Below are 26269 nucleotides of genomic sequence, written 5' to 3'. Positions count from 1 at the left end.
TGAGTGTGAGTGCGGAGGAGGACGGGGGTCCAGAGAGGCAAGAAAGACGGGAAGGGAAAAGAGTGCTTTTCGGTCCATTGCCACCTCCTGCCTTCAAACCCAGTGCGCTTTCCTCGCGGAAAGGACGCTGAGTTCAGGGCGCGCCAGTGCGCGCCTTAGCGGCCCGCGTGCGGCCAGGTGGGTAGCCCCAGCACCGGAGGAAGGGGAAGTTACCTTCCCCTCGGAAGAGGGCGCTGGCTCCCCCATCCTGCCTTTATATTAAGGCCGCGGGAGGAGAGGAAGCAGCCAGCTGCCGTCTGCGCTTTGCAAAGCATGCAGTTAGGGGAGCAGCTCTTGGTGAGCTCGGTGAACCTGCCCGGCGCGCACTTCTACCCGCTGGAGAGTGCGCGAGGCGGAGGCAGCGGGAGCGCAGGCCACCTCCCTGGCGCGGCCCCCTCGCCTCAGAGGCTGGACTTAGACAAAGCGCCCAAGAAGTTCCCTGGCAGCCTCTCGTGCGAGACTGGGAGCGGGGAAGCCACAGCCGCCAGCGCGGGGGCCCCCGCGGCCATGCTCAGTGACGCCGACGCCGGGGACGCCTTCGCCAGCGCCGCGGCAGTGGCCAAGCCCGGGCCCCCGGACGGCCGCAAGGGCTCCCCCTGCGGGGAGGAGGAGCTGCCCTCAGCCGCCGCCGCCGCCGCCGCCGCTGCCGCCGCGGCCGCAGCCACCGCGCGCTACTCCATGGACAGCCTGAGCTCGGAGCGCTACTACCTCCAGTCCCCCGGGCCTCAGAGCTCCGAGCTGGCCGCGCCTTGCTCGCTCTTTCCCTACCAGGCGGCGGCCGGGGCGCCCCACGGATCTGTCTACCCTACTCCCAACGGGGCGCGCTACCCCTACGGCTCCATGCTGCCCCCCGGCGGCTTCCCCGCGGCTGTGTGCCCACCTGGGAGGGCACAGTTTGGCCCCGGAGCCGGCGCTAGTAGCGGAGCGGGCGCCGGCGGCGGCGGCGGGGCAGGCGGCCCGGGGGCCTATCAGTACAGCCAGGGGGCTCCGCTCTATGGGCCGTACCCTGGGGCGGCAGCTGCGGGGTCCTGCGGAGGATTGGGGGGACTGGGGGTTCCTGGTTCCGGCTTCCGTGCCCACGTCTACCTGTGCAACCGGCCTCTGTGGCTCAAATTCCACCGCCACCAAACCGAGATGATCATTACGAAACAGGGCAGGTGAGCGCAGCGCGGAGGGGCCCAGAGGTGAATGACAGTTGAATGACTGTGTGGGGAAGGCCGTGGGTGAGGGAGCTGGGCCTGTTCTCTCCACGATTTGCTTGAAAAGTGTTTTTCCGCGCGCATCTCCAATCCGGTGTCCCTCCCGGTCCGCGCACCGGCTTGTGCACGGTCCCAATGTTAGAGCTGTTCCTCTTCCCCTCCGGTTACCCTCACCTGGACTGGCGAGAAGGAGGCGGAAATGTAAATTGGGGCTTGTCCACAAAGCTGGATTTACTAGATCCGCCCGCTCTGCATACCGAGCTGGTCCCTGCATACCCGAGAGGAGCCGCGGGTGGGGAAAGGCGCAAAGGTTGGTTTCCTGAGCGCAATAGATGGGCTCCCGCAGTTTTTGGCGCCTGAGCCTCCACTGGGGGTCTCGGGTAGATGGGCTTCGGAGGGTGGGTTGGTCTGGGTAGTTGGTTACACAGGCCCTGGAGCCAGACCTGGTGCGGTTCGGGACTTGAGAAAGTTCTGATACCCATCCAACTGCTAACAGCGGGTACAAATGGGGAAAGAGAAGGGTGGGAGCTGGGAGAGGGGCGCTCAGGGGAACTTTTAGCCTGACAATTTAAGAATTTAAACGCAAACAACTGCACGTTGTTTGTTCTCCGGTACTTAAACGTAGAAAAACGAATGATTTTTAACGTCCTGGAAGAAAAAGAACTTGATTGAGAAGAGGGTGCGGTGGCATTTCAATTTGGGAAATACTGACTTTGGAGCAAATTGTTTCAGAAAAAAAGATGTTCCCGGAGTTGACAAAATACTCAAGTATTTTGCAGAGTAAGGTCACTTTTTGGACTGGTATTCTGTTCTTTCTGTAGGCTTTTCAATGTCCCACTCCAACCTACCGGCCCCAAGGTGCGGGCAAACCTAGTCTGCTGCGGGCCTGCTCTTGGGCATCTGGGTTTAAATCGCTTATCCTGCTTCTGTTCCCCTGCCCAGGCGCATGTTTCCTTTCTTGAGCTTCAACATAAACGGACTCAATCCCACGGCCCACTACAATGTGTTTGTAGAGGTGGTGCTGGCGGACCCCAACCACTGGCGATTCCAGGGGGGCAAGTGGGTGACCTGCGGCAAAGCGGACAATAACATGCAGGGTGAGAAAAGAGGAGGCCCAGGAAGGGAGGGGAGGGTGGTGAACTCTTGATTCTGAAAACTCACATTTAAATCGAGCACTTGCCCCTCATCTGGGGCCTAGAGGTGTTAGTATGAGTTCCTTGATGTTGATGGTTGGAACCAGGGAGGGGGGGGAGAATTGCCAAGTCAGATTTCTTGCCTAGGAATATAAACTTTGGTATTTTCATCATGACCCTACCTCTCCCCGCCCTCCCCCACCTTTCCTACTAAATGCTCCTGGGTGGAAAGGGCTGCTGATACTCCAACCTTCACTTGAGAAAGCCTTCCCCAAGGCTGGGTCTACCCTTGAAAACCCAACCACTTTGCATCCGCTGTTGCCCTTCCGGCTTTAGAAGGCCCCCAAATTGACCTTCAAGAGACATTTCCTGGTGGCTCCTTTTATGTATTTTGAGGTAGCATTAAGATGACTGCCTTGTCCAAGGAAGGCGCCCAAAGTACAGGGGCCCTGGGAGGGCTGTCAGTGCCGTCTAGGTGGAGAGCGAACTCTGGGGAGATTTGTGCCTGAAGACTAGCTCTTAAATCTTTGCCCAAAAGTGACAGACATCCATCCCTCCCCTGTGTCCATGTGTAATCAGCCCGATCTGCTTGGGTTTTGTGTTTTGTTTCATTTTCTCTTAGGCAACAAAATGTATGTTCACCCAGAGTCTCCTAATACTGGTTCCCACTGGATGAGACAGGAGATTTCCTTTGGGAAATTAAAACTCACCAATAACAAAGGCGCAAATAACAACAACACCCAGGTAGAGTGACAGAGGACGGGGTGGCTTCCGGCCATAGGCCATAGATCTCTTTTCCTAACAAGTTTCCATACTCTTCACTGTATTTGTGATATCTGCAGTTGTTACCTGTTTGCTCACCTAGTTCTAACCTTTTTTTTTCTTTTGACCTCTCTCATTGTCGTAGATTTCGGTTAACAGTGAGTTGACTATTAGGAGAAGAAATACTAAAGTCTTTGGGGGACTTAGAAAACACAGAGGAAGGAGTGTTTGTCAAACAAGCACACCCAGCCAGCTAGGTTTTAAGGTTCAAAAGCAACAATGATAAGATCTTTAAAATGGCTCTAGAAAAAGGTAACTGTCAGTGGGAAATAAGCAGGGGTCCCATTCCAAAACAAGTAGTTGGTCAAGATTTACCTCTAAGAGACTTTGTTTGGATTCGGCAGCTCTTTTTCTCTACCATTTCCAGATGATAGTATTGCAGTCTTTACACAAGTACCAACCGCGACTGCATATTGTTGAGGTGACAGAGGACGGCGTGGAAGACCTGAACGAGCCCTCAAAGACTCAGACCTTTACCTTCTCCGAAACGCAGTTCATTGCAGTGACTGCCTACCAGAACACCGACGTGAGTGTCACACGGGTCCCAACAGTCTACAGCTAGGTCCAGCATGATAAAGCACTCAACGACTGACTCTTTTTCTCCCTTCTCTAGATAACTCAACTAAAGATTGATCATAACCCCTTTGCAAAAGGCTTCAGAGACAACTATGATTCGTAAGTGCAGCTTTTATTCACATTTGCGTGGTCATCTTTGAACAGGACATACCTCACCAGACACTTCCGAGAAAACATTCTAGAACGAGCTTTCACATTGGTTGGGGATTTTCACCTATTTTTATTTTTTGCATTTTCTTTCCCTTGGCTAATCTTGCTTTAGAATTTTCACAGAAGGGCTTTGTTACTTTCTAGAGCAATGTGAAGGGCTAAAAAATGAAGAGCTACTTTTTTTTTTTAACATTTGAGGGGAGATTTGAAATTTTCATAATCTGCATTTATATACGTTCCTTTTCATTTGATCCAAATTTTTTATCCTCTGAGGAATATGTATTACTCCCCCTCTTTTTTTATTATTATTATTTTTTACATAAGAAAAACCTAAAACTAAGAGAATGTAACTTTCACAACATTAAACAGCAAGGCCCCACAAGACCACTTACAAGTGGGATTTCTACCACTACAGCCAGCGTTCCTTCCACGACACTGAGAAGGAGAGCTGTTCCGCTGTTCAAGTACTAAGACTTGCGAAGGTGGCTTTTTCTATAGCTTAAATACTTAGTGCTTGGGAGGAAACTTTTTCCGTATGAGCCAAGTGTCTGCTGAAATGGGCCAGGGCATCTTCTACCTCTCTCCCTCCACTCCAGCATATCATCATGCCCAGTAGAACCCACTATGTGAGCCTTTTTGATTTCTGGGAGGTGGTTATTTGGGAACAACATTAGTTTTGTTTTTTTTTTTTAAGTGTTTCTCTTTATATTGTAGCATGTACACCGCTTCAGAAAATGACAGGTTAACTCCATCTCCCACGGATTCTCCTAGATCCCATCAGATTGTCCCTGGAGGTCGGTACGGCGTTCAGTCCTTCTTCCCGGAGCCCTTTGTCAACACTTTACCTCAAGCCCGATATTATAATGGCGAGAGAACCGTGCCACAGACCAACGGCCTCCTTTCACCCCAACAGAGCGAAGAGGTGGCCAACCCTCCCCAGCGGTGGCTTGTCACGCCTGTTCAGCAACCTGGGACCAACAAACTAGACATCGGTTCCTATGAGTCTGAATACACTTCCAGCACCTTGCTCCCGTATGGTATTAAATCTTTGCCCCTCCAGACGTCCCACGCCCTGGGCTATTACCCTGACCCAACCTTCCCTGCCATGGCAGGGTGGGGAGGTCGAGGCTCTTACCAGAGGAAGATGGCAGCTGGACTCCCATGGACCTCCAGAACAAGCCCCCCTGTGTTCTCTGAAGATCAACTCTCCAAGGAGAAAGTCAAAGAAGAAATTAGCTCTTCTTGGATAGAGACCCCCCCTTCCATCAAGTCTCTGGATTCCAATGATTCGGGGGTATACACCAGTGCTTGTAAGCGACGGCGGCTGTCTCCTAGCACCTCTAGTAATGAAAATTCTCCCTCCATAAAGTGTGAGGACATTAATGCTGAAGAGTACAGTAAAGACACCTCCAAAGGCATGGGGGGCTATTACGCTTTTTACACAACTCCCTAAAGAGTTATTTTAACTTCGTCAGAATGAGCTAACTATTTGCAGATGGACTTGGTGGTGTTTTTTGTTGTCTTCTTTGCCTAGGTTTGCCAAAAAGACGTTTGCATTGCACCTCGATGCATCCCGTTTTGTGCAATCCTCTAAAAGAAGGTGCCAAAGCTTTTTGATTGCTGCAGGTAACGGAAACAAGCCTCGCATTTTTTTTCTTTTTTAAATAAAATTAATGAAGGACTTTAAGCGTTTTAAAAGTTGAAGGTTATTCAAGGTTCTGGATTTATTTATTGAAGGCACTAAACATTCAGAGAATCAGGCTATGAAGATTCCAGTGCTGAGCGCTAGCCAATGAGTTGAAAGCTTTGGTTCTCATTCCTATGTGTAAATCTGTAAGCAAAGAGAATCCCAGAGTGGCGAGGTGTTTTGCCTCTGGAGGAGAAGGGCTGGGCCTTAAGCTTCAACAGGGGACTTTTTGCTGTTACTTTCTGCTAGGGACAAAAGATAGCTAGGCCTGGGAAGTGAGAAAAACCGTATGTGATGGTGCTGGCTTTACCTGACTTTGATTCCTCCTAGGCTTTTGAAGCAAGCCATGTTTGGCCCTAGTTTGGGACTGTTTCACTGGCTAGGCCTCTGCGGCAGGCTGGGGTGGCTGGTAGGACTCAGGAGAGGGCGGGCGAGGGAGTCGCCAAAAAGGAAAAAAAGAGAATTTTAAAGTGTACAGTTTTGTGTGTGCTTAGATACACTGTAGAATACTGTGGGATATATTGTACAAATAGTCTACTTCTGTGTCTGAGATGATGAAAATTGGTGCTTTGGCTTTGTCAAGAATTCGCAGATCACCTGACAGCAGGGCCAGGGGGTGGGGAATAGGTTCTCTCATCATCCCGGATATTGGGGAATATTCTGTTTACTTCTTAGATAGTTAAGAATGTATTCAGCTACTCTGTACTAACTTGAAACGTGTGTAAGGAAAACTCCTCTATTTCACCCTCCTTCTTTGCCATCCCCACTACTCAGCTCGGTAATGTGAAGAACTGAAAACCTGATGCCACAGCTCCTATAGGCTTTTTAGAGATCTTGGGTTTTTATGTACAGTCTTAGTCATTTTTAATAAATGTGGTTCATTAAGGGAACAGGTATAGCTCTGTCTTCTGTACTTGGGAGTTGTAATCTTTGTGTTAAAGTTCTTATTTTGCTTCCCTCTCCACCCTTCACCAGCAGGAACACGGAGTCCCCCTACCTACCCCCACCCCCTTCCCACCCCCACCCTCAGGCTCTAGAATCTGTGAGTGGACGCTGTAGTCTTGAGGGGGTGGGGTTGCTTTTGTTTATCTTCTTTTTTTCTTGAAGATGAATGGGTTTATTTCCTCACCCCACTGCGAAGTCTGGACAATGGGTATTGGGCCGCTGGGGGTGGGGGAGAGGGGAGATTGCAGAGATGCAGAATTGCCTATGCTAGGCTTAAGCCGGCCTGGGAAACCTCAGCCCTCAGCCCTTGGACTCCGGGCCCTGCCTCGGCCCGTGACCACTTCGTTCTCTGGGCTTTTTCCTAGGCTATCTGGGGGCCACCCATCCCTGAACCCACGTGGGCTCCCCGGGAACCCCCGCGGCCCTTTGAGCGCCCACGAGTTACTGGTCCCTGCAGTGCGGCGGGAAGCGGGCCGCCCACAACTCAGCTTCGGCTCCAACCTGCGGCTTTTTTCTACACGGAGCTCCCAAGCGCACCGGCCGCCGGCGGGCTGCTCGCCTCGGTAGCTGCTGGCCGGGGCGCGTTGCGGGCAGCCAAAGTCGGCCAGGAACGCTGGGGACGCTGCGGCGGCGGCGGCGGCGGCGCGGGCTAGGGGCGGGCGCGACACTTACAAATGAGGATTCCAAGTCGTCCCGCGCAGCTCCACTCTGCAAACAGCGGCCGGGGAGCGGTTTGCCCTGAGTCTAGCTCCGTTTATTTGACTCCCATTCCCCAGGAGGGCGAAGGCCACCCCATCCCCTGGCTGAGCCCTGGGCCCGCCGAAAAGTTAAACCCAGGAGTGGGGCGGAGGGCCCTTTGTCCCCGTGCCAGACGTCCCGCCAGGCTTATCAGCAGACGGCTTCTGGCCCAGCTTGCAAACCTTTCCAGCTTCTTCCTGACCCTCCCGGGGTAAAGGTCTGGCCGGGAGGGTCATTTTGCTAAACTGCGCGGCGCGGAAATGCAGCTGCTAAGAGGATTAGCTGCTGGGAGGCGAGCAATCAGCCGGGACCTCCTCCTCTTCCGCGCCCAATTAAGGCCGCCAGGAGCCTCTCCCCGGTTTTCCATTCCCTGCACCCCTCCTGGGCCCGAGTTCTTCCCGCGCCGCCCGTGACCTTGGGGGCCCGGACTCTAGCCCCACGTCGATGACGGTGCCTGTTCAAAACGCTTTGCCAAAGTCGCCCGGAATTTTACGACCCTAGAAGCGAAAGCTTGAAATCTGGTTTATGTGTATTTATTATGGATGACAGATTCAGACTCTGGAGGGAGGACTAGCAGCCCCCCTAATCTGGTCAGCACCCCCGTCCCCTCCCAGGGACCATAACGTACTGGGGAGCTGCGACGGAATTCCGAAACAGCGCTCTGCCCTCTAGAAAGCCCCAAAATGCTGATCATCGCCGGGATAAAGCAGACTCTGGCCCCAGTCTATTTCGAGTCCTGTATATTTTTGCACCGTACAGTAAAAAGAACCGGTACTTGTGAAAAGTCCCTCACAGTGTTTAATAGAAACGTAAGTGGCTGAGTGGCCCCAATTAACACCTTGTGATAAGGCATTCCTAAGATGGAGTGTCAGACACCAAATTGTGAAGAGATGTGTCTAATTAATCCTCCTAGGATGACACCGATAAACAAGCCTCTATTTAAATAAAGATCAAGGGCTCGGCGCCCCGTTTGTTTACATTCTCTGCCAGGGTCCCCGCGTTTGCACCCGTTCCCGGCGCAGGGTGGAGACCCCGGCTTGGGGGTCTGCTGCTCCGCCGGGGTTCGCTTCACCTTCATTCCTGCTCCAGACAAAAGCACCCAGTAAAGTGAGTAAACCGCAACGAAAGCCCCGAGGAAAACCAAGTGCAAAAAGGACCCGAGTCTAAGCTGGAAATGCTGTTGTTTGCCATTTTCCACCCTGTCCTTTACATAACCATTTTTTGGTTGTTCGATTTTTTTTTTTTTTTTTTAAGGCAAACGAAAAACAACAACAACAACAAAACAGCCCCCGCGCAGCCCCTGAAGTCTTCTCTGTTTTCGGGAAGAACGGGCGGGGCCTTCCTCCGCTCCCCACTGCCCCCCGGCACAAGTTCGCTCCCCTCGGTTCCAGGATTCCTCCTTCGGCGTGCTGAAGCGGCGAATTGCTGGGAGCTGGGGTAGCCGTCCTGGGGGGTGGGGGAGCCGCCCACCGGGAAAGGCAGGAAGAGTATGAAAAGAAGTACTTGATGCGGGAAGCTGCAGAGTAGCGCGCCAAACTGTGAACTAGGGCCGGGGTTTGGAGCCCGCTTGGAGTCCGCAGCAAAGCGTCTCCCAGCTTCGTAATGGAGAATTTCAAGCTCCAAATCAGCTTTTGGTCCTAGCCACCTTCTCCAGACACCTCGGATTAGCTTTAAACCTGGAGGTAAAGGCAGACTCACAGTTTCTCCCTTCCTCTGCAGTCTCTTCCTTCATTCAGATCCAGACAAGTGTGTGTGTGTGTGTGTGTGTGTGTGTGTGTGTGTGTGAGATCGGGGGTGGGGGGGAGTGATGATGCGATTTTTAAAAAAAATTTTCAGGTGTCACGGAAACGCACCGGAGTAAAAACAGTATAGCATGACCCTTGATTTTAATCGAAATGGAGCCTCCAGTAGGGACAGAAATTAGAACCACTCGTTTTCCACTCGCCTGGATGCTGGCTGCATCCTTCCTTTTTTTCGCGTTAGCGCCGAGATGTCCCCCAGCCCCACGACGCTGCACGCCGACTCCAAAAGTTTGGCTTTCACCCCGCGGAGATTTCGGCGTCACCAGGAGGCACCTTTTAAAGACAATTTGCAAAACTGTTGGTGAGCGCGACTGAGTCCCCTCTATGAATTCTCCATCTCCCCCGTCCCCCATCCTTCAGGTTTAGGCTTTCCTGTGGACTCGAACCCGCGCAATCTGCCCACCCGCGCCTATCCTGGTCTAGCTAAGAGGACGAGGCCTGGGCTCAGCCCACACGCCTGAACCTGAATACCGCCTGAAGTTACGGACTTTTTTTTTTTTTCTTTTAACATCATGGGGACGCTGACCTTTGAGGGCCACCGAATTTCTTCTTGTTACGGCTTAAAGGAAAAGTAAACTTTCTCTCCTGGAGGTCCATTTGCCCTTTTTTCCTTCGGCCCTAGGAATCCTTTGCGCTTCGCAGAAGAAGAGCGTCGAGCCCCCAAAGTGCCGGGGATTCTGAAGGATCCCTGACCAACCCCGAAGCTCGAGTTACTGCTTATTCTAGGCAGCAGAGCGTGCACCCTCCACTCCCAACCTCCGGGGAAAGCCCTGAACTTGCTTCTATAAGCCTGCGGAGGCGGCAGGACTCGCACACCAACTTCTGTAACTTTGGCCTCAGCTCGGCTTTCCACGCACTGTCGGAGCGCCTTGCCCTTGGCCTTCGGGTCTCAGGGCAGTTTCAGCGCAGTTGCCGGCGCGGCTCTCCCCTGGGCCGCGAGCAGCCTTCGCCATCTGGTGGCCACGGCGAGTATCTGCCCAGCCGCACAGGACTTCCACTCCCCAAGTGGCCGTTTTGCCGGGTCCTCGAGCGCTGGATAAACAATTCTTTTCTTTATCCCACTCCTGTACTTCCCTTCTAAAGCTTGTTGGTGTGGGGGGAGGAGCTCAGAATGTGGAATTTCTAAGACTCCAGGTTCTAGTTCTGAACCGTGGCTTCAAGGCAGCAGTTGCCCTGGGCTTCCTTGAGGTTCATTCATTTCTGAGAAGTGGGGATTTGAACAACACCGACCACGCCCAGTAGTAACCTGGAGGAAGAAATGAGATTGTAAATGAATTGCTTTGTAAGCTATTGCGTAGCTCCAAGTGTTGGTATGCATTATTAATTACTTATCTTATACATGATATGTGATGGCGAACTCAAATGCTTTGGCAAATGAAAGATTCTTTATTAATACAAAAAATTACTGGAATTTTCAAACATACACCAAAGAGCAATGGACCCTCATTTATCTGTCTTCCAGCTACAACAACCACCAACTAATGACTGCTCTTGTTTCCTCCTATAATCCCCACCTCATTCACAAATCCCAGAGACCCTGACATCTAACCCACAATTATTCCCATACTTGGTTCTAAACATAAAGATTCTTCAAAAAAAAATACACACACACAGAGATTTATAATTAATCACGCCTATAGAATTAACAATAATTTCTTAATATCATGAAATATCCAAGCATGTTTCCTTTATTATCTCAAAGTTTTTGCTGTTATTCTTCTGTCTTGTTCATTTTCGACAGTTGGCTTGTCTGAGTCAGGATCCAAACAAGTCCCATACATATGGTTGATGTGTACTTAATTCTCTCAGTCAGGGCATTTTCTCCTTGTTCTCCTCTCTTATTTTTCTATTCAATATATTGCAGAAGTCTGAGCGTTCATTCTGTCTCATTGTCCAGGTTCTGGACTTTGCTGATTCAATCCCCCTGGTAACAACAGGATCTCCTGGTCCTTGTATTTCCAGTTATTTGGTAATTACAAATGAAGACTTGATCTGATTCAAGCTCTACTTTCTTTAAATACTACTTTTAATACTATGGCATTAATACTTCACAGGTAGTAATAGTTCATCAGGACTCTGGTGATGTCTGGCTTATCTCTCCTGGAGGCATGCGGTTGTCCATCAATGATTGTCGACTAGATCCATTATTTCACTAAGGCTTTCACAAAGGAATTGAATTTCAGTACATCTATTATTACCAATTCCATTTACAAGAGAAAGTTGAATCAATGACAGTTTTTGTAACATATATTTTTGGGATACAATGGACATATAATACTGTGTAAGTTTAGGGGCTACAACCTGATGATTTAAGACATGTATATATTGTGAAACGATTACCACACTAAGTTAAGACTTCCATCACATCACATAATAACCACTTGTTTTGTGTGTGCTGAGGACATTTAAGGTCTACTCTTTCAGCAACTTTCAAGTATCTAATATAGTATCGTTAACTATGGTCACCATTTTTCCATACATTAGATCCTCAGAACTCACTTATAACTAGACCCTTTATAATCTTCCACCCTTTGGTCAATATCTCCCCATTTTCCTTAGGCCCCTGCCACCAGCGCCTGGCACACATCATTTTATATATTCTCTATTTCTATGAGTTTGGCTTGTTTATATTCCACATGTAAGTGAGATCATACAGTGTTGGTCTTTGTCTGATTTATTTCACTTAAGGTAACACCCTCTAGGCTGACTCATGTTGTCACAAAAGGCAGGAATATATATGCCAGTTTTTATTAGCCATTCATCTATCAGTTACACTTAGGTTACTTCCATGTTTGAGCTACCGTGAATGATATTGCAATGAACGTGAAGTTACAAGGATCTCTTCAGGCTAGTGATTCTCAATGACACTTTGAATGTGATAAATGGAGTAAACCAAAAAGCCAAGGTCTCCGGCCTTTATATATCATCACAAGAAAAGAGCTATGGCCCTTGGGGAACATGGGACATAGCAAATTGAATGAGAAAATGGACAAAGTTCATGAATTGGTAAGATTTAGCAGATGATAAACATTTATTGAAAGAGTTTGCTGCACACAAATTGCTAAGGAATCACATGAAACCAGTGCATAACAAATTGATAAAATATGTTTCTCTTCACTTTTGGGCTCCCAGGGCAAATTATCCATCTCCTAATCTCCTTAAAGGTATATTTCAAGAATTGACAAGATGAAGCCTCATAGGCAGATCATAAGTGATGAAAAGGACTATCAGATAACATGATGGTTGTTCTAGGGAGGTGATGATTTTGTACACGCCAAGTAAAGAAAAGTGGTTTCTACCACTTTGTTTGGAGTGAAAGGAAGGTTTGAGGAGGAGATCTAAGGAAGGGAAGAGTCGGGGAGAGTCCGTGGGACTGCCAGTGTACTAGCTACAATTCACAGTCCCAAACTTCTGAAACTGAGATGGAATTAGTGACTGAGAATATCATGGTAATTCTAAAAAGATCAAAGGTAGATGTTAATGTGTAGATGCTGTAGCTAGGGTCCTACCCCCTTCCCCATCACAGATACAGAATTGGAGCCTATTCCACAGGCCACCAGGAAAATTATATCACTCTGTGATTGTCCCCATATCTTTTGTAATGTCCAGTTTTAACGTCCTGAGAACCTGGCTTTCTGTTAAGTAGGACTTCTTCCTAAGTCCCCAAACCAATCAGCATTCCCGGAGTCACTGAACCAGAGAGCTAGGAGGCACCTCGGACATGGCTCTGATACCATCCATCCCATCACATAGAGGCAGAGCTGAGAGCCACAATGCTCCCAGGCAGGCTATGGCCCCCAAGGACTGCTTGAGCTCTGCAACATACCATGAGTTGGACCTTATGTTTTAAACAAAACATTTCAGAGGCCTGTAAAATAATCATGAAAACATTATATTCTAAAGCATTAATTTTTATTAGTGTATTGTTGCTTTTCAGGGAATGAACAAGATTCTGAGATCAAAATGGATCAATAATTAATAATGAATCTTTCTGCTTCTTTATTTTTTCTAAGAGGCACCTGGGTGGTACAGTCGGTTAAGCATTGACTCTTGGCTGGCTCAGGGTCATGGGATCAAGCCCCACATCAGGCTCCATGCTCAGTGTGGAGTCTGCTTGAGATTGTCTCTCTCTCTTCCTCCCCAACTTCCCCCTCCTGCCCACGCTGTCTCTCTCTCTCTCTCTCTCTCTCTCTAAAACAAACAAATAAATCTTTAAAAAAAAATACAACCTAAGCCTGTCATGAAGTGATGCCTATTTTTTCTAGCACTTTGACCAATACTCCGCTCTGGGGTAGTGAATCCACAGAACATATGTCTTGTGTCCTACATATTTGTTGGTATTCTTAACATTGGCAGGCAGTTATCCTTACTTTATAAATCTAAAATCCAAGAACATTCTTTAACATTTGACTTCTTTCAGGATTCCAGCTTTTTCTTGTGTAAAAAAAAAAAGAAAAGAAAAAAGTGATTGTTGATCTAATGAATCAACTGATTGCATTCATCACTAAATATGTAGTGGGCAATAGACAGAGACCACATAGCTGCTTTGGAAAAGCACAGAGAAAATGAATTGAAGTAGTGTACAAAAATGCATATGCATGCTTGGATGTGGGAGTGTGTATTTGTGCTCCAGAGCAAAATATCATTAAGCTATGACTACAGAATATAGAATATGATTAGAATAGAATGATATGGTGATATCTAATATTTCCTTTAGGGACTTTTCTGCCCAGAGCTGTCAAAACAGATTGTGTAAGTACACTAGACTGAGGGAGATGATCCTCATCATACTGATGAAACTCTCTTCTGAAAGAACAGACACAAAGAGAGTTTCTAGGAATACAATTAAATCTTAATCTGGAGGTGGATACCATAAATAACTTTTTCCCGCTACTCTGTCCCTTTCAGCAAAAAGAATTTAGCTTGGCACTGAGGAAGAAATGTTCCTGTAGAAATCTTTTAAAGTTAGGGCAATAATACCCACTAAATATCCCACTGGTTTCTCTATGTTTCCTAGCCCCCTTGTACTTAGGTAGGGTCACTGGAATCCAGAGAGAACAGTGTGTGTAAGGCCATTTTCCAAAAGCTGCTGCCTTTGAAAGAAGGACTTGGGGGCACCTGGGTGGCTCAGTGGGTTGAGCCTCTGCCTTTGGCTCAGGTCATGGTCTTAGGGTCCTGGGATCAAGCCCTGCATTGGGGGTCTCTGCTCAGCAGGGAGCCTGCTTCCCCCCACCCCCAGCCTGCCTCTCTGCTTACTTGTGATCTCTCTCTGTCAAATAAATGAATAAAATGTTTTTAAAGAAAGAAAGAAAGACAGACTTGGTCAACCTGTAGTAAGCTAGCAAAGAGGAAGCCAGACTCTCATCCTGCCACCTCCCACCCTATCCCCTGCCAGTGTTTCTGATAGGCTGACACCACTGGGAAGCAAGAGCGTCAGGAAGTCTTCTGATCAAGTCATAGAGGTCAGGCTCCTGGACACAGGAAGGGATGGAGAAGAATGGAGAGTGAACCTGGGGCAATGAAAAAGAAGTGAAGCCCAGGTCTTACCCTCACCAACTCATCCCCAATGCCTCAATTGCTAAAAGTTAGACTTCCAACAAGTGGACTTGAGATTGTTCAAGAGAAGATGTTTCAAGGATAGCTGGAAATCTGGATTCTTATATGAAAATTCCATTATTTTTGAGGATTGACAACTTATTTGAAAACACCAAACACTCTTGAGAAAGATTCAGCTATAGAACAGCTAGCTAGATTTAATTCTAACTGAATCTCAAAAATGTCAAAAGCGGGGCTTCTGCTTCAAAACAAAATGGAGTAACAGAGATATGATTTATCTTTACGCCTGGGAAAAACTTTTGTCAACTAAAACCAGACAAAATATAAGGAAAAAATGGCTTCCAAGACATTGAACAACAAGCAATGTAGAATAAGCATTTGGTAAAGAAGAGAAACAAATGAGGAGATCCCTAAGATTGCTAAACTTACCGCCTGGAGAGCTTCCAGACCGCAGCTCAGGATTAGTTTTGGGGTTCAGACAAAACCCATCAGTCTTCTGGAGCTAAGGAAACAGAGTTGTAAGGCTGAGAGACCAAGATGACTAGAGTTCTCAGGGCAGAGCTCTGAGAGGAGGATGCTACACAGAGAAACCCCCAAGAACTGACGAGGGTCCCCCTGAACTCTCAAACTACTGATCAGAACATGCATGTGAAGAAAATACCTGAAGCCCAGGGAAAAATCATGCAGGAGTATTAGGCAGGGTTTCTCAACCTCAACACTATTTTGGGACAGATATGTCTTTTTTTAGAGGCTGTGTTATAGGATGTTTAAAGACATCCTGGCTTTTCCCAACTAGATGTCAGCAGCAACAAACCCATTTCTGAGTTGTGAAAACCAAAAGTGTTTCCAGACATTGCCAAATATCCTTTGTGGAGAAGAATTGCCCCCAGCGGAGAACTATAGGCCCCACCACTCCTTCTGACTAGAGTTGTTCCTGTTCCCACTGGCTGGAGTATAAAACTTCATGATTCATGAGGTATTGGGAAGAGTACTCAAAAGGGCCCAGTCTCAGTAGTGGGCTAAACTAGCTCTAGACTAAATGTTGATTCAGTCTTATCTAATACAACCAAAAAGTAAAAGTTGGAACTTAACTACCTCCCAGAAGAAAGCTCAACTATATTTATAATAATAAAAAATAACAACCAACACATAACAAGAAAAAATTAAAAATTTGTGGCATTCCATCAAAAATACCAGACATACAAAGAAGCAGAAAAATATGATCCAAATGAAGGAGAAATATATCAAAACCAACACAAAATTACACAGATGATAGAATTACTAGATAAGAATAGTAGTTATTAAAATTATATTCCATATGTTCAAGAAGCCAAAAAAGGGGCACCTGGGTGGCTCAATGGGTTAAAGCCTCTGCCTTCAGCTCAGGTCATGATCCAGGGTCCTGGGATCGAGACCCACATCGGGCTCTCTGCTCAGCAGGGAGCCTGCTTCCTCCTCTCTCTCTGCCTGCCTCTCTGCCTGCTTGTGATTTCTGTCTGTCAAATATATAAATAAAATTTAAAAAAAAAAGAAGCTAAAAAAGAATGAATCATTGAACACTATCTCAGAAACTAATGATGTACTATATGTTGGCTAATTGAACATAATAATAATAATAACAAAAGAGTCTGGTATCCAGAATATACAAAGAAAACTTACAACTCAATAATAAAAAATATAAATAACTCAATTTTAAAATGGTCAAAGTTATGAAAAACATTTTAAAAAAAGAAAATAAAAAAAGGAAAGACTGAGCATGACAGGCAAAGACAATGATGATACAAAAAAGAGCCAAACTGTACTTTTAGAGGTGAAAACTATAATGTTTGAAATGAAAAATACACTGGAGGAGATTAGTGGCATTGCAGAAGAAAAGATTAGCAAACTTGAAAGGATAGCAATAGAAACTACAAAATGAAACATAAGAAAAAAAGATTAAATTGCTGCAACCACTATGGAAAACAATTTGGAGGTTCCTCAAAAAATTAAAAATAGAACTACCCAGTGTGCCTGCGTGGTTCAGTCGTTTAAGTGTCAGACTCTTGATTTTGGCTGAGGTCATGATCTAATGGTCGTGATACTGAGCCCCATGTCAGGCTCTGCACACAGTGTGGAGAGAATCTGTTTCAGATTCTCTCTCTCTCTCTGCCTGTGTCCCTCCCCGACTCATGCTCACACACCCTCTCTCTCTCAAAATGAATAAAATCTTTTTTTAAAAAATAGAACTACTGTATGATCCAGCAGTCCCACCTTGGGGTATAGATCTGAAAATAAGATACCAAAGGACTATACACACCTTCATGTTCATCGCAGCATGTTATTCACAATAGCCAAGATATGGAAACAACCTAAGTATTGTTTGAGATGAATAAACAAGATATCTCACACACACACGCACACACACGCACACACACACACAGGAATATTATTCTGCTGTGAGAAAGAAGGAAATCCTGCCATCTGTGATAACATGGATGGACCTGTAAGGCATTGTGCTAAAGGAAATAAGCCAGACAGAGAAAGACAATTATTCCATGATATCACTGACATGTGGAATCTAAAAAGGAAAGAAGGAAGGAAGGAAGGAAGGAAGAAGGAAAATAAAAGAAAGAAAAGAAGGAAAGAAAAGAAAAGAAGAAAGGAAAGAAAGTGTCAGTATCATAGAATCAGAGTAGAGAGGGGTTGCCAGAGGCTGGCACTTAAGGGAAATAGAAAAAGGTTTATAAAAGGATACAAACTTTCAGCTGTAATATGAATAAGTTCTGAGCATCAAATGTAAAACACAGTGACTATAGTTGATAACAATGTAATGAATAAAATTTGCTGAGAGAGTAGAACTTAAATGTTCTCACACATACACAAAAATAAATATGTGAGGTGATGGATATGTTAACTGACTCAATGGTGGAGGCTGTTTCACAATGTGTATGCATATCAAATCACCACAACGTATACTTTAAATGTCTTACAACTTTTTATGTCAATTATACCTCAATAAAACCGAAATTTTAAAAAATACCCAAAAAGGGGGGAGTAGAGCTTCAGTGAGCTGTGGAAAATTTTTAAACAACCTTATTTACAAGTATTTTACCAAAGAGAATGGCACAGAAAACATATTTAAGAAATAATCATCAAAATTTTTCAAATTTGGGACACCTGGATGACTCAGTCAGTTGAGAGTCTGCCTACAGCTTGGGTCACAATCCTGGGATGCTGGGACCAAGTCTCCCATTGGGCTCCCTGCTCAGCAGGGAGCCTGCTTCTCCTTCTGCCTGCAGCTTCCCTGGTTGTACTCTCTCTCTCTGTCAAATAAATAAATCGTTACATTTTTTTTAATTCAATGAAAATTATAACTTCATCAATCCAAATGTGCAAGCGCAATCAAACTAATCCACAGGAAACATGAAGAAAACAACAAAAGGCTCATGTTTATCAAATTCCTTAAAACTGGTGATAACAAGAAAATGCAAAAGTCACCTGGGGGGGACATGATGCACTATGTGCAAAGGAAAAAAATGAGAATCACAGGAGAAAATAAGTACACTAGATGACAGTGAAATATCTTTAGAGTACAGAAAGAATAAAACCATCAACTTAGAATTCTATACCCCATGAAAATATCTTTCGAAAACAAAGGTGACATGAAAACTTCTTCAGACACATGAAAACTGAGAGAATTCATCACTAGAAGACTGCACTATAAGAGATGTTGAAAAACACACTTTGAGGGGCTGGGTGGCTGAGTCAGTTAAGCATCTGCCTTCTGCTTGGGTCATGATCTCAGGGACCTGGGTTTAAGCCCATGTTGGGCTCTCTGCTCAGTGGGAAACCTGATTCTCCCTCTCCCTCTGCCTGTTGTTCTGCTTGCTTGTGCTCTCTCGCTCTCTCTCTGTGTGTCAAATAAGTAAATAAACAAATAATATTGAAAGAAAGAAAGAAAGAGAGAGAGAAAGACAGAAAGAAAGAAAGAAATGCTTCATGTAGAAGGAAAATGATATCAGATGGAAATATGGGATCTACATAAAGGAATTAAGAGCCTTGGGAATGGGAACTACCTGGGTAAATATAAAATACCTGTTTTCTTATTTTCAAAGTCTCTTTAAAAGAAAATCAACTGTTTAAAATTATAATAAGGGATGCCTGTGTGACTCAGTCCGTTAAATGGCTGCCTTGAGCTCAGGTCATGATCCCAGGTTCCTGAGTTCAAGTCTCACATTCAGCTCCTTGCTCAGTGGGGAGCCTGCTTCTCCCTCTGCCTGCTGCTCTCCCTGCTTGTGCTCTCTCTCTGACAAATAAATAAAATATTTTTAAAAAATAAAGTGAAAACAAGATATTGCTGTATTTACAACATATATGAAAGTAAAATATATGATTATAACACAAGGGCTGGGAGGAGAGAAATGAAAGTATATTATTGTGAGTTCTTATTCTGTACAAGTGATATAGTAGCCCTTGAAGGTAAACTGTGATATGTTAAAGATGTTTACGAAAAATCCTAAAGCAACCATTAAAATAACAAAATAAAGAATTACAGTTAATAAGCCAACGAAGGAGATAAAATGGAATCATAAAAATATTTCAGTAATCCAAAGAAGGTGCAAAAAGAAGAAAAAGGAAACAAAGAATAGATTGGACAAATAAAAAACGAATAGCAATATGATAGGTTTAAACTCAAAATAACAGTAATCATGTTAAATGTAAATGGTTTAACCACACCAAATAAAATTCAGAGGTTGTCATATCAGATTAAAAAGCAGGACATAACTATATGTTGCCTATAAGATGCTCACTTTAAATATAAAAACATACTCAGGTTAAAATGTAAAATATTAAAGAGATATATGTGCTAATACTAATCAAAAGCAATCTGGAGTGGCTATATTAATATCACAGTAGACTTTAGAGTAAAGAATAAAGCAGATTATTTCATAATGATAATGAAATTTATCAGTAGATCATAATAATTCTAAGCGTTTATGAATCTAATAACAAAGACTTATCCCAGGTTTCGGTAACATTAAAAAAAATCAATGACCCCCCCATCAATGAAATTATCATGGTTGTCTCCATAGATGAAATGAAAAACTATGATTGTCTCCATAGATAAAGAAAAAGCATTTGATAAAATCTGATATTCATTCTTGGCAAAACCTCTTGGCAATCTTGAAATAGAACTGAATTTCCTCAACCGTATTACAGGACATCCATGAGAAACCCAGAACGAACATCATACTTAATAGCAAAAATAAGAATATATTCTCCACCAGATCAGGAACAATGTTTCCTCTCACTGTTTCTACTCAGTGTGATACTGGAGGTTCTAAAACAGTGTAAGAAAGAAGAAAAATCAATAAAAACCTCCCAGGTTAGAAAGGTTGAAGCGAATCTGTTTTTGTTTGCAGATAACATGATCATAAATGGACAAAAATTCTATGGTCATTAAAACTAATATGTTATTTCAATAAAGCTGTAGGATAAATGATCAGTACACACAAGTTTATTGTATTTTTTACATAGTAGCAACAATCAGAAATTGAATTAAAAATACTACTTACACATAGTATCAAAAATACAAAATTCTTAGATACAGAACTGACAAAAGATGTATAAGACCTATGCTTTAAAAACTATAAAACGGTGATGAGAACACTTAAAGAAGGCCTAAATAAACAGGGAGATATATTGTGTTCATATCAAAAGGCTCGATATTGTTAAAAAGTTAATTTTCCCAAATTGATACATAAATTGAGCAGGCTTTTTTTTTTTTTCTTTTAAATTGACAAGCTGATTCTAAAATTCCTTTGGAAGTGAAAAAGACTTAGAATAGCCAAAAAAACTTGAAAAAAAGGGATTTTGTCTTTAAGGTTTTTTATAAAACTGCACTAATCAAGTCAGTTTGTATATAAATACATATGTATATGTATATGTATATGTATATGTACACATTCAGTTGGCATAAAGCCAGACAGATAGACCAGTGGAATTCAATAGGGTGTTTAGATGTAGGTCTTCACAACTGATACCTGACTTTCAACGACAGTGCAAAACAATCCAGTGGTGGAGGGTAGTCTTCTTAAAAGGTGCCAGGATACTTGGATAATCATATGCAATCTATGTTTCACACTGTATTTAAGTATCTGTTCATAATGGATAATAGACTTACCCATAAACCTAGTATTACAGCATTTACAGAATACATAGTAGAAAAGCTTTGTGATCTTGGTCAAGCGAAGACTTCTAAGGTCTGACATCAAATGTACTATTTTTAGAAGAAAATACTGGTACATTGGACTTTATCAAAAGTAAGAACAGGGGCACCTGGATGGCTCAGTTGTTAAGCATCTGCCTTTGGCTCAGGTCATGATCCGAGGGTCTTGGGATCGAGCCCCACATCGGGTTCTCTGCTTAGCAGGAAGCCCGCTTCTCCCTCGCCAACTCCCCCTGCTTGTGGTCCCTCTCTTGCTGTGTCTCTCTCTGTCAAATGAATAAGTAAAATCTTAAAAAAAAAAAAAATTTTAAAGTAAGAACTTCTCTCTCTCTCTCTCTCTTTTTTTTTTAAAGACTTTATTTATTTATTTATCAGACAGGAAGCACAAGTAGGCAGAATGGCAGGCAGAGGCAGAGAGAGAAGCAGGGTCCTTGCTGAGCAAGGAGCCCAATGTAGGACTCCATCCCAGGACCCTGGGATCATGACCCAAGCTGAAGGCAGCCGCTTCACTCACTGAGCCACCCAGGGATCCCAGAACTTCTGCTCTTTGAAAGGCATTGCTAAGAGAGTAAAAAGACAAGCCATGGAATGGGGGAGATATTAATCTCTAGAAGTTTTACACCTTTGTGTCCTCACTCAAGAAAAAAAAAAGGTTGTGACTCTTGGTTATATTAATTTGGATCAAATTTATATTTTTGAGATACTAAGCATTTCTAGCCAGTATGCCTACTTACTGAAGTGATATTTTATATCTTTTAAAAATATGTTGTGCTTTTCTTTTTATAGATTCTAATTTGTTGCTGAAAACTTATTCTTATGTATTATATCAATTAATCATGAATGAGGAAGTTTTTTATTTTTCATTTTAAAATTTATTAATGATATTTTTAAAGCTCTTGATTTTTCCTTATACAACTTGTATTCAGCTCTTTTACCCAATTCTCTAGTTTACACTAAAACTTTATAATAAAGTTTCTTGGTGTTTCTAGATAGTCATCATGAAATCAACAAATAAAGGAGATCTTGTTTCTTTATTTCTATTATACATAATACTGATTTTGTTTTCTGTTCTTACTACTTTAGGTAGGTTCTCTAAAACAATGTCTCCTTAAACCACAGGGAGAATTTATTGACCAGGGGTTGACAAAAGCTGAGGAACCATGCTTGACACTAGGGCATTACTTGATATTTTCTTCCATTTATACATAGTCTTTTCAAGGTTCGAAGTCATGGAAGACGATTGCAACTGGCTGAGCTTGGCTTTTTTACTTATACTCGGCAATATGAGGCCAATGAAAGGATATCGGTGTCTGTCAACTTTCCAATTGGGAGGTCAAGTAATCCAGACACAATGCACTAGAGTAAAAAGTATGCACATGAGAAAGACCAGAATGGATGCCAGGTTTCAAAAAATGAAAAATTTCTCCTTGAATGGACTTCTTGTCAGAATAGCTTGGGTATGATATCAGTGCTCCTGATCCCATTAGTCCTAAAGCTCTGTTGCCTTCATTAAGAACATTCCATAACATCCCCTGTATTAATCTGATCCTGCTGTCATAATGAAATACCACAGACTGGGTGGCTGAAACAACAGAACTTAATTTATCATAGTGCTGGAGGCTGGAAGGCCAAGGCCAAGGTGCTGGCAACGTGGGTGCTGGTAGGTAGCCATCCCCTCACCGGGAGCTCACATGGCCTTTCCTCAGTGCCTGTGTGAAGGGAGAGAGAGCAGGCTGGGATCTCTTCCATCTCTTCTTAAAGGGGCACTAATCCCATCATGACAGCCCCTACCCCATGACTCCTGTCACCCTCACCCTTTCCAAATGGCCTCATTTCCAAACACCATCACACTGGGGTTGAAGTCTCCAACAACTGTATTTGGGAGGAAGGACACAATTCAATTCCTAGCACCGCCTTTATTATTCTGAAATAAAATTCATAAATAGTATACTGCCTATGTTCACAATTTTATGAAGTGAATATGATCACCTGAAGTATAAAGGAGACATTTAAAAAGTAATTCATAATAAAATGATACATTGACAAGAGTGTGAGAGTACAAATCTACTAGAAAATATGAGTAGTTAAATATTTAACTACAGGGGTGCCTGGGTGGCGCAGTCGGTTAATTGTCTGCCTTTGGCTTGGGTCATGATCTCAGGGTCCTGGGATCAAGCCGTGCATTGGGCTCCCTGCTCATCAGGGAGTCTGCTTTTTGCTCTCACTCTCCTTCTATGTTCTCTCTCTCTCTCTCTCTCAAATAAATAAATAAAAATATTAAAAAAAATTTAACTACATGTAGAAATTCCATGACTATACGTATATAAAATGTAGACTGACTTTTGTGGATGGGTTGGTGATTCAAATATCATGAAGTTGAAATGAAAAACAACTCCTACTAACGTTTTGATCCAAACAAAATACAATCTTCTGTTTATTTAAATGATAATTGTGTGTCTATACATTCAGTTATTATTAGAACCGTGCTATTTGATGGGGGGGTTGTTTTTATATAATACTTGTGCTTTATCTGCATTTATGAATCTAGTATTTTCTCTTTTTCAAGATTTTATTTATTTATTTGAGAGAGAGAGAGAGAGAGCGAACACGCGCGCAAAAATGGGAGGAGGGGCAGAGGGAGAGGGAGAAGCAGCCTCCCCTGCCAAACAAGGCACCCGGTGCAGGGTTCAATCCCAGGATCCCGGGATTATGACCTGAGCAGAAGGCAGATGCTTAGCAGACTGAGCCACACAGGCACCCCTAGTATTTTCTTTTCTATTTAAGTCTTTACTTAAATTCCAGTTAGTTGGGGTGCCTGGGTGGCTCAGTGGGTTAAAACCTCTGCCTTCAGCTCAGGTCATGATCCCAGGATCCTGGGATCATGGACCCACATCAGGCTCTTTGCTCGGTGGGGAGTCTGCGTCCCCCTCTATCTCTCTGCCTGCCTCTCTGCCTACTTGTGATCTCTCTCTCTGTCAAATAAATAAATAAAATCTTTAAAAAAATTTTCCAGTTAGTTAACATATGTGTAATATAAGTTTCAGGTATACAATATAGTGATTAACACTTCCATGTAACACTTGGTGCACTCCTGAATCCTCATCAAAACTGCACTCCTGGGGGCACCTGCGAGGCTCAGTGCGTTGAGGCCCCTGCTTTCGACTTGGATGGTGGTCTCGGGGTCCTGGGATTAAGTCCCGTGTTGGGCTTTCTGCTCGGCGGGGAGCCTGCTTCCTCCTCTCTATCTGCCTGTCTCTCTGCCTATTTGTGATCTCTGCCTATCAAAATAAATAAAATATTTTTTTAAAAGTGCACTCCTGAATCCCCATCACCTGTTTAACACATCCCCCTACCCCTACCCTACCCTCTGGTAACCACCAATTTGTTCTCTATAATTGAGAAGTCTGTTTCTTGGTTTGCCCCTCCCTCAGAGAGGGAAAAAAAAGGGGGGGGTTCCCTCTTTGCTCATTTGTTTTGTTTCTTAAATTCCATATATGAATGCAATTACATGATATTTGTCTTTAACTGACTTACTTCACTTGGAATAATCCTTTCTAGCTCCTTCCACGTTCTTGCAAATGGCAAGAGTACATTCCTTTTTTTATGACCGAGTAATATTCCTTGTATATATTTATCATATTCTCTTTATCCATTCACCAGTCAATGGACACTTGGAGTGCTTCCAAAACTTAGCTATTGTATATAATGCTACTATAAACATTGGGGTGCATGTATCCCTTTTAATTAGTATGTTTGTATTCTTTGGGTGAGTACCTGGTAGTGCATTTGTTGGATCATAGTATAATTCTATTTTTAACCTTTTGAGGAACTTCCATTTTTTTAATAATTTTTTTATTTTGTATAAACATATATTTTTATCTCCAGGGGTACAGGTCTGTGAATCGCCAGGTTTACACACTGAGGAACCTCCATATTATTTTCCACAGTGCCTGCTTTCCCACCAATGGTGCAAGAGGATTCCCCTTTCCCCACATCCTCAGCAACACCTGTTGTTTCTCACGTTGTTGATTTTTGACATTCTGACAGGTGTGAGATAGTATCTCACTGTAGTTTTGATTTGCATTTCCCTGATGATCAATGATATTGAGCATCTTTTCTTTTTTAAAGGTTTTATTTATTCATTTGAGAGAGAGCACAGGCAAGGGGAGAGGTAGGCAGAGGGGGAGGGAGAAGTGGTCTCCCTGCTAAGGGAGGAGACCGACTGTGAAGCTCCATCCTAGGACCCTGGAATCATGACCTGAGCCAAAGGCAGATGCTTAACTGACTGAGATACCCAGGCATACTGATCATCTTTTCATGTGTCTCTTGGCCAATGGTATATCTTCTTTGGAAAAATGTCTATTCGTGTCTTCTGCTCATTTTTAAATTCAATTATTCATTTTTGTGGTGTTGAGTTTTGTAAGTGTTTTTATATATTTTGGATACTAACCCTTTATGAGAGGTCATTTGCAAATATCTTCTTCCATTCCCTAGGCTGCCTGATTGTTTCCTTTGCTGTGCAGAAGTTTTTTATTTTGACGAAGTCCAAATAGTGTATTTTTGCTTTTGTTTCCCTTGCCTCGGGACGTATATCTAGAAAGAAGTTGCTATGGCCAATGTCAAAGAGGTTACTGCCTGTGTTCTTTTCTAGGATTTTTATGGCTTCATGTCTCACATTTAGGTCTTTCATGCATTTTGAGTTTATTTTTGTTAATGGTTTAAGAAAGTGGTGCAGTTTCCTTCTGCATGTGGCTGTCCAGTTTTCCCAACACCATTTGTTGAAGAGATTGTCTTTCTTCCACTGGACATTCTTTCCTGCTTTGCCGAAGATTAGTTGACCATAGAGTCAAGGGTCCATTTCTGGGCTCTCTATTCTGTCTTATTGATCTATATGTCTGTTTTTGTGCCGGTACCATACTGTTTTGATCACTACAGCCTTGTAATACAACTTAAAGTTGGAAACTGTGATGCCTCTGGCTTTGCTTCCCTTTTTCAAGGTTGCTTTGGCTCTTTGGAGTTTTTTGTGGTTCCACACAGATTTTTAAATTGTTTGTTTCAGCTCTGTGAAAACTGCTGGTAGTGTTTTGATAAGGATTGTTTTAAATGTGTAGATGGCTTTGGGTTGTATAGACATTTTAACAATATTTGTTCTTCCAGTCCATCAGATTGGAGTGTCTTTCCATTTTTGGGGTCATCTTCAATTTCTTCCAGCAGTGTCATATAGTTCTTAGAGTACTGGTCATTCACCTCTTTGGTTAGGTTTATTCCCAGGTCTCCTGTTGTTTTGGTGAAATGGTAACTGGGATTGATTCCTAAATTTCTTTCTGCTGATTCTTTATTGGTGTATAAAAATGGAACAGATTTCTGTCTGTTTGTTTTATATCTTGCAACTTTACTGAATTCGCTTATCAGTT

The 26269-nt window shown here is 43.8% G+C and overlaps 1 protein-coding gene across 3 annotated transcripts; it reads left to right on the top strand.

Moving 5' to 3' along the window:
• The first annotated feature begins 253 nt into the window (after window positions 1–253).
• EOMES (eomesodermin) lies at window positions 254–6487 on the top strand. 3 transcript variants are annotated; one of them, XM_044252597.1, is made up of 6 exons: window positions 254–1196; window positions 2181–2335; window positions 2994–3115; window positions 3561–3719; window positions 3807–3868; window positions 4691–6487. In XM_044252597.1, exons 1-6 carry the CDS (start codon window positions 313–315, stop codon window positions 5370–5372), a joined length of 2064 nt encoding a protein of 687 aa, XP_044108532.1. In that variant the 5' UTR covers window positions 254–312; the 3' UTR covers window positions 5373–6487. The 3 variants fall into 3 exon arrangements, with proteins under 3 accessions (XP_044108532.1, XP_044108531.1, XP_044108534.1); XM_044252596.1 differs by having other exon boundaries at window positions 255–1196; window positions 4634–6487; XM_044252599.1 differs by lacking the exon at window positions 254–1196 and adding an exon at window positions 1489–1548 and having other exon boundaries at window positions 4634–6487.
• The last annotated feature ends 19782 nt before the right edge of the window (window positions 6488–26269 follow it).

The sequence above is a fragment of the Neovison vison genome, chromosome 6 (genome assembly GCF_020171115.1).
Source record: "Neovison vison isolate M4711 chromosome 6, ASM_NN_V1, whole genome shotgun sequence".
Lineage (NCBI taxonomy): Eukaryota > Metazoa > Chordata > Mammalia > Carnivora > Mustelidae > Neogale > Neogale vison.
This window is presented reverse-complemented; position numbering and strand designations above follow the sequence as displayed.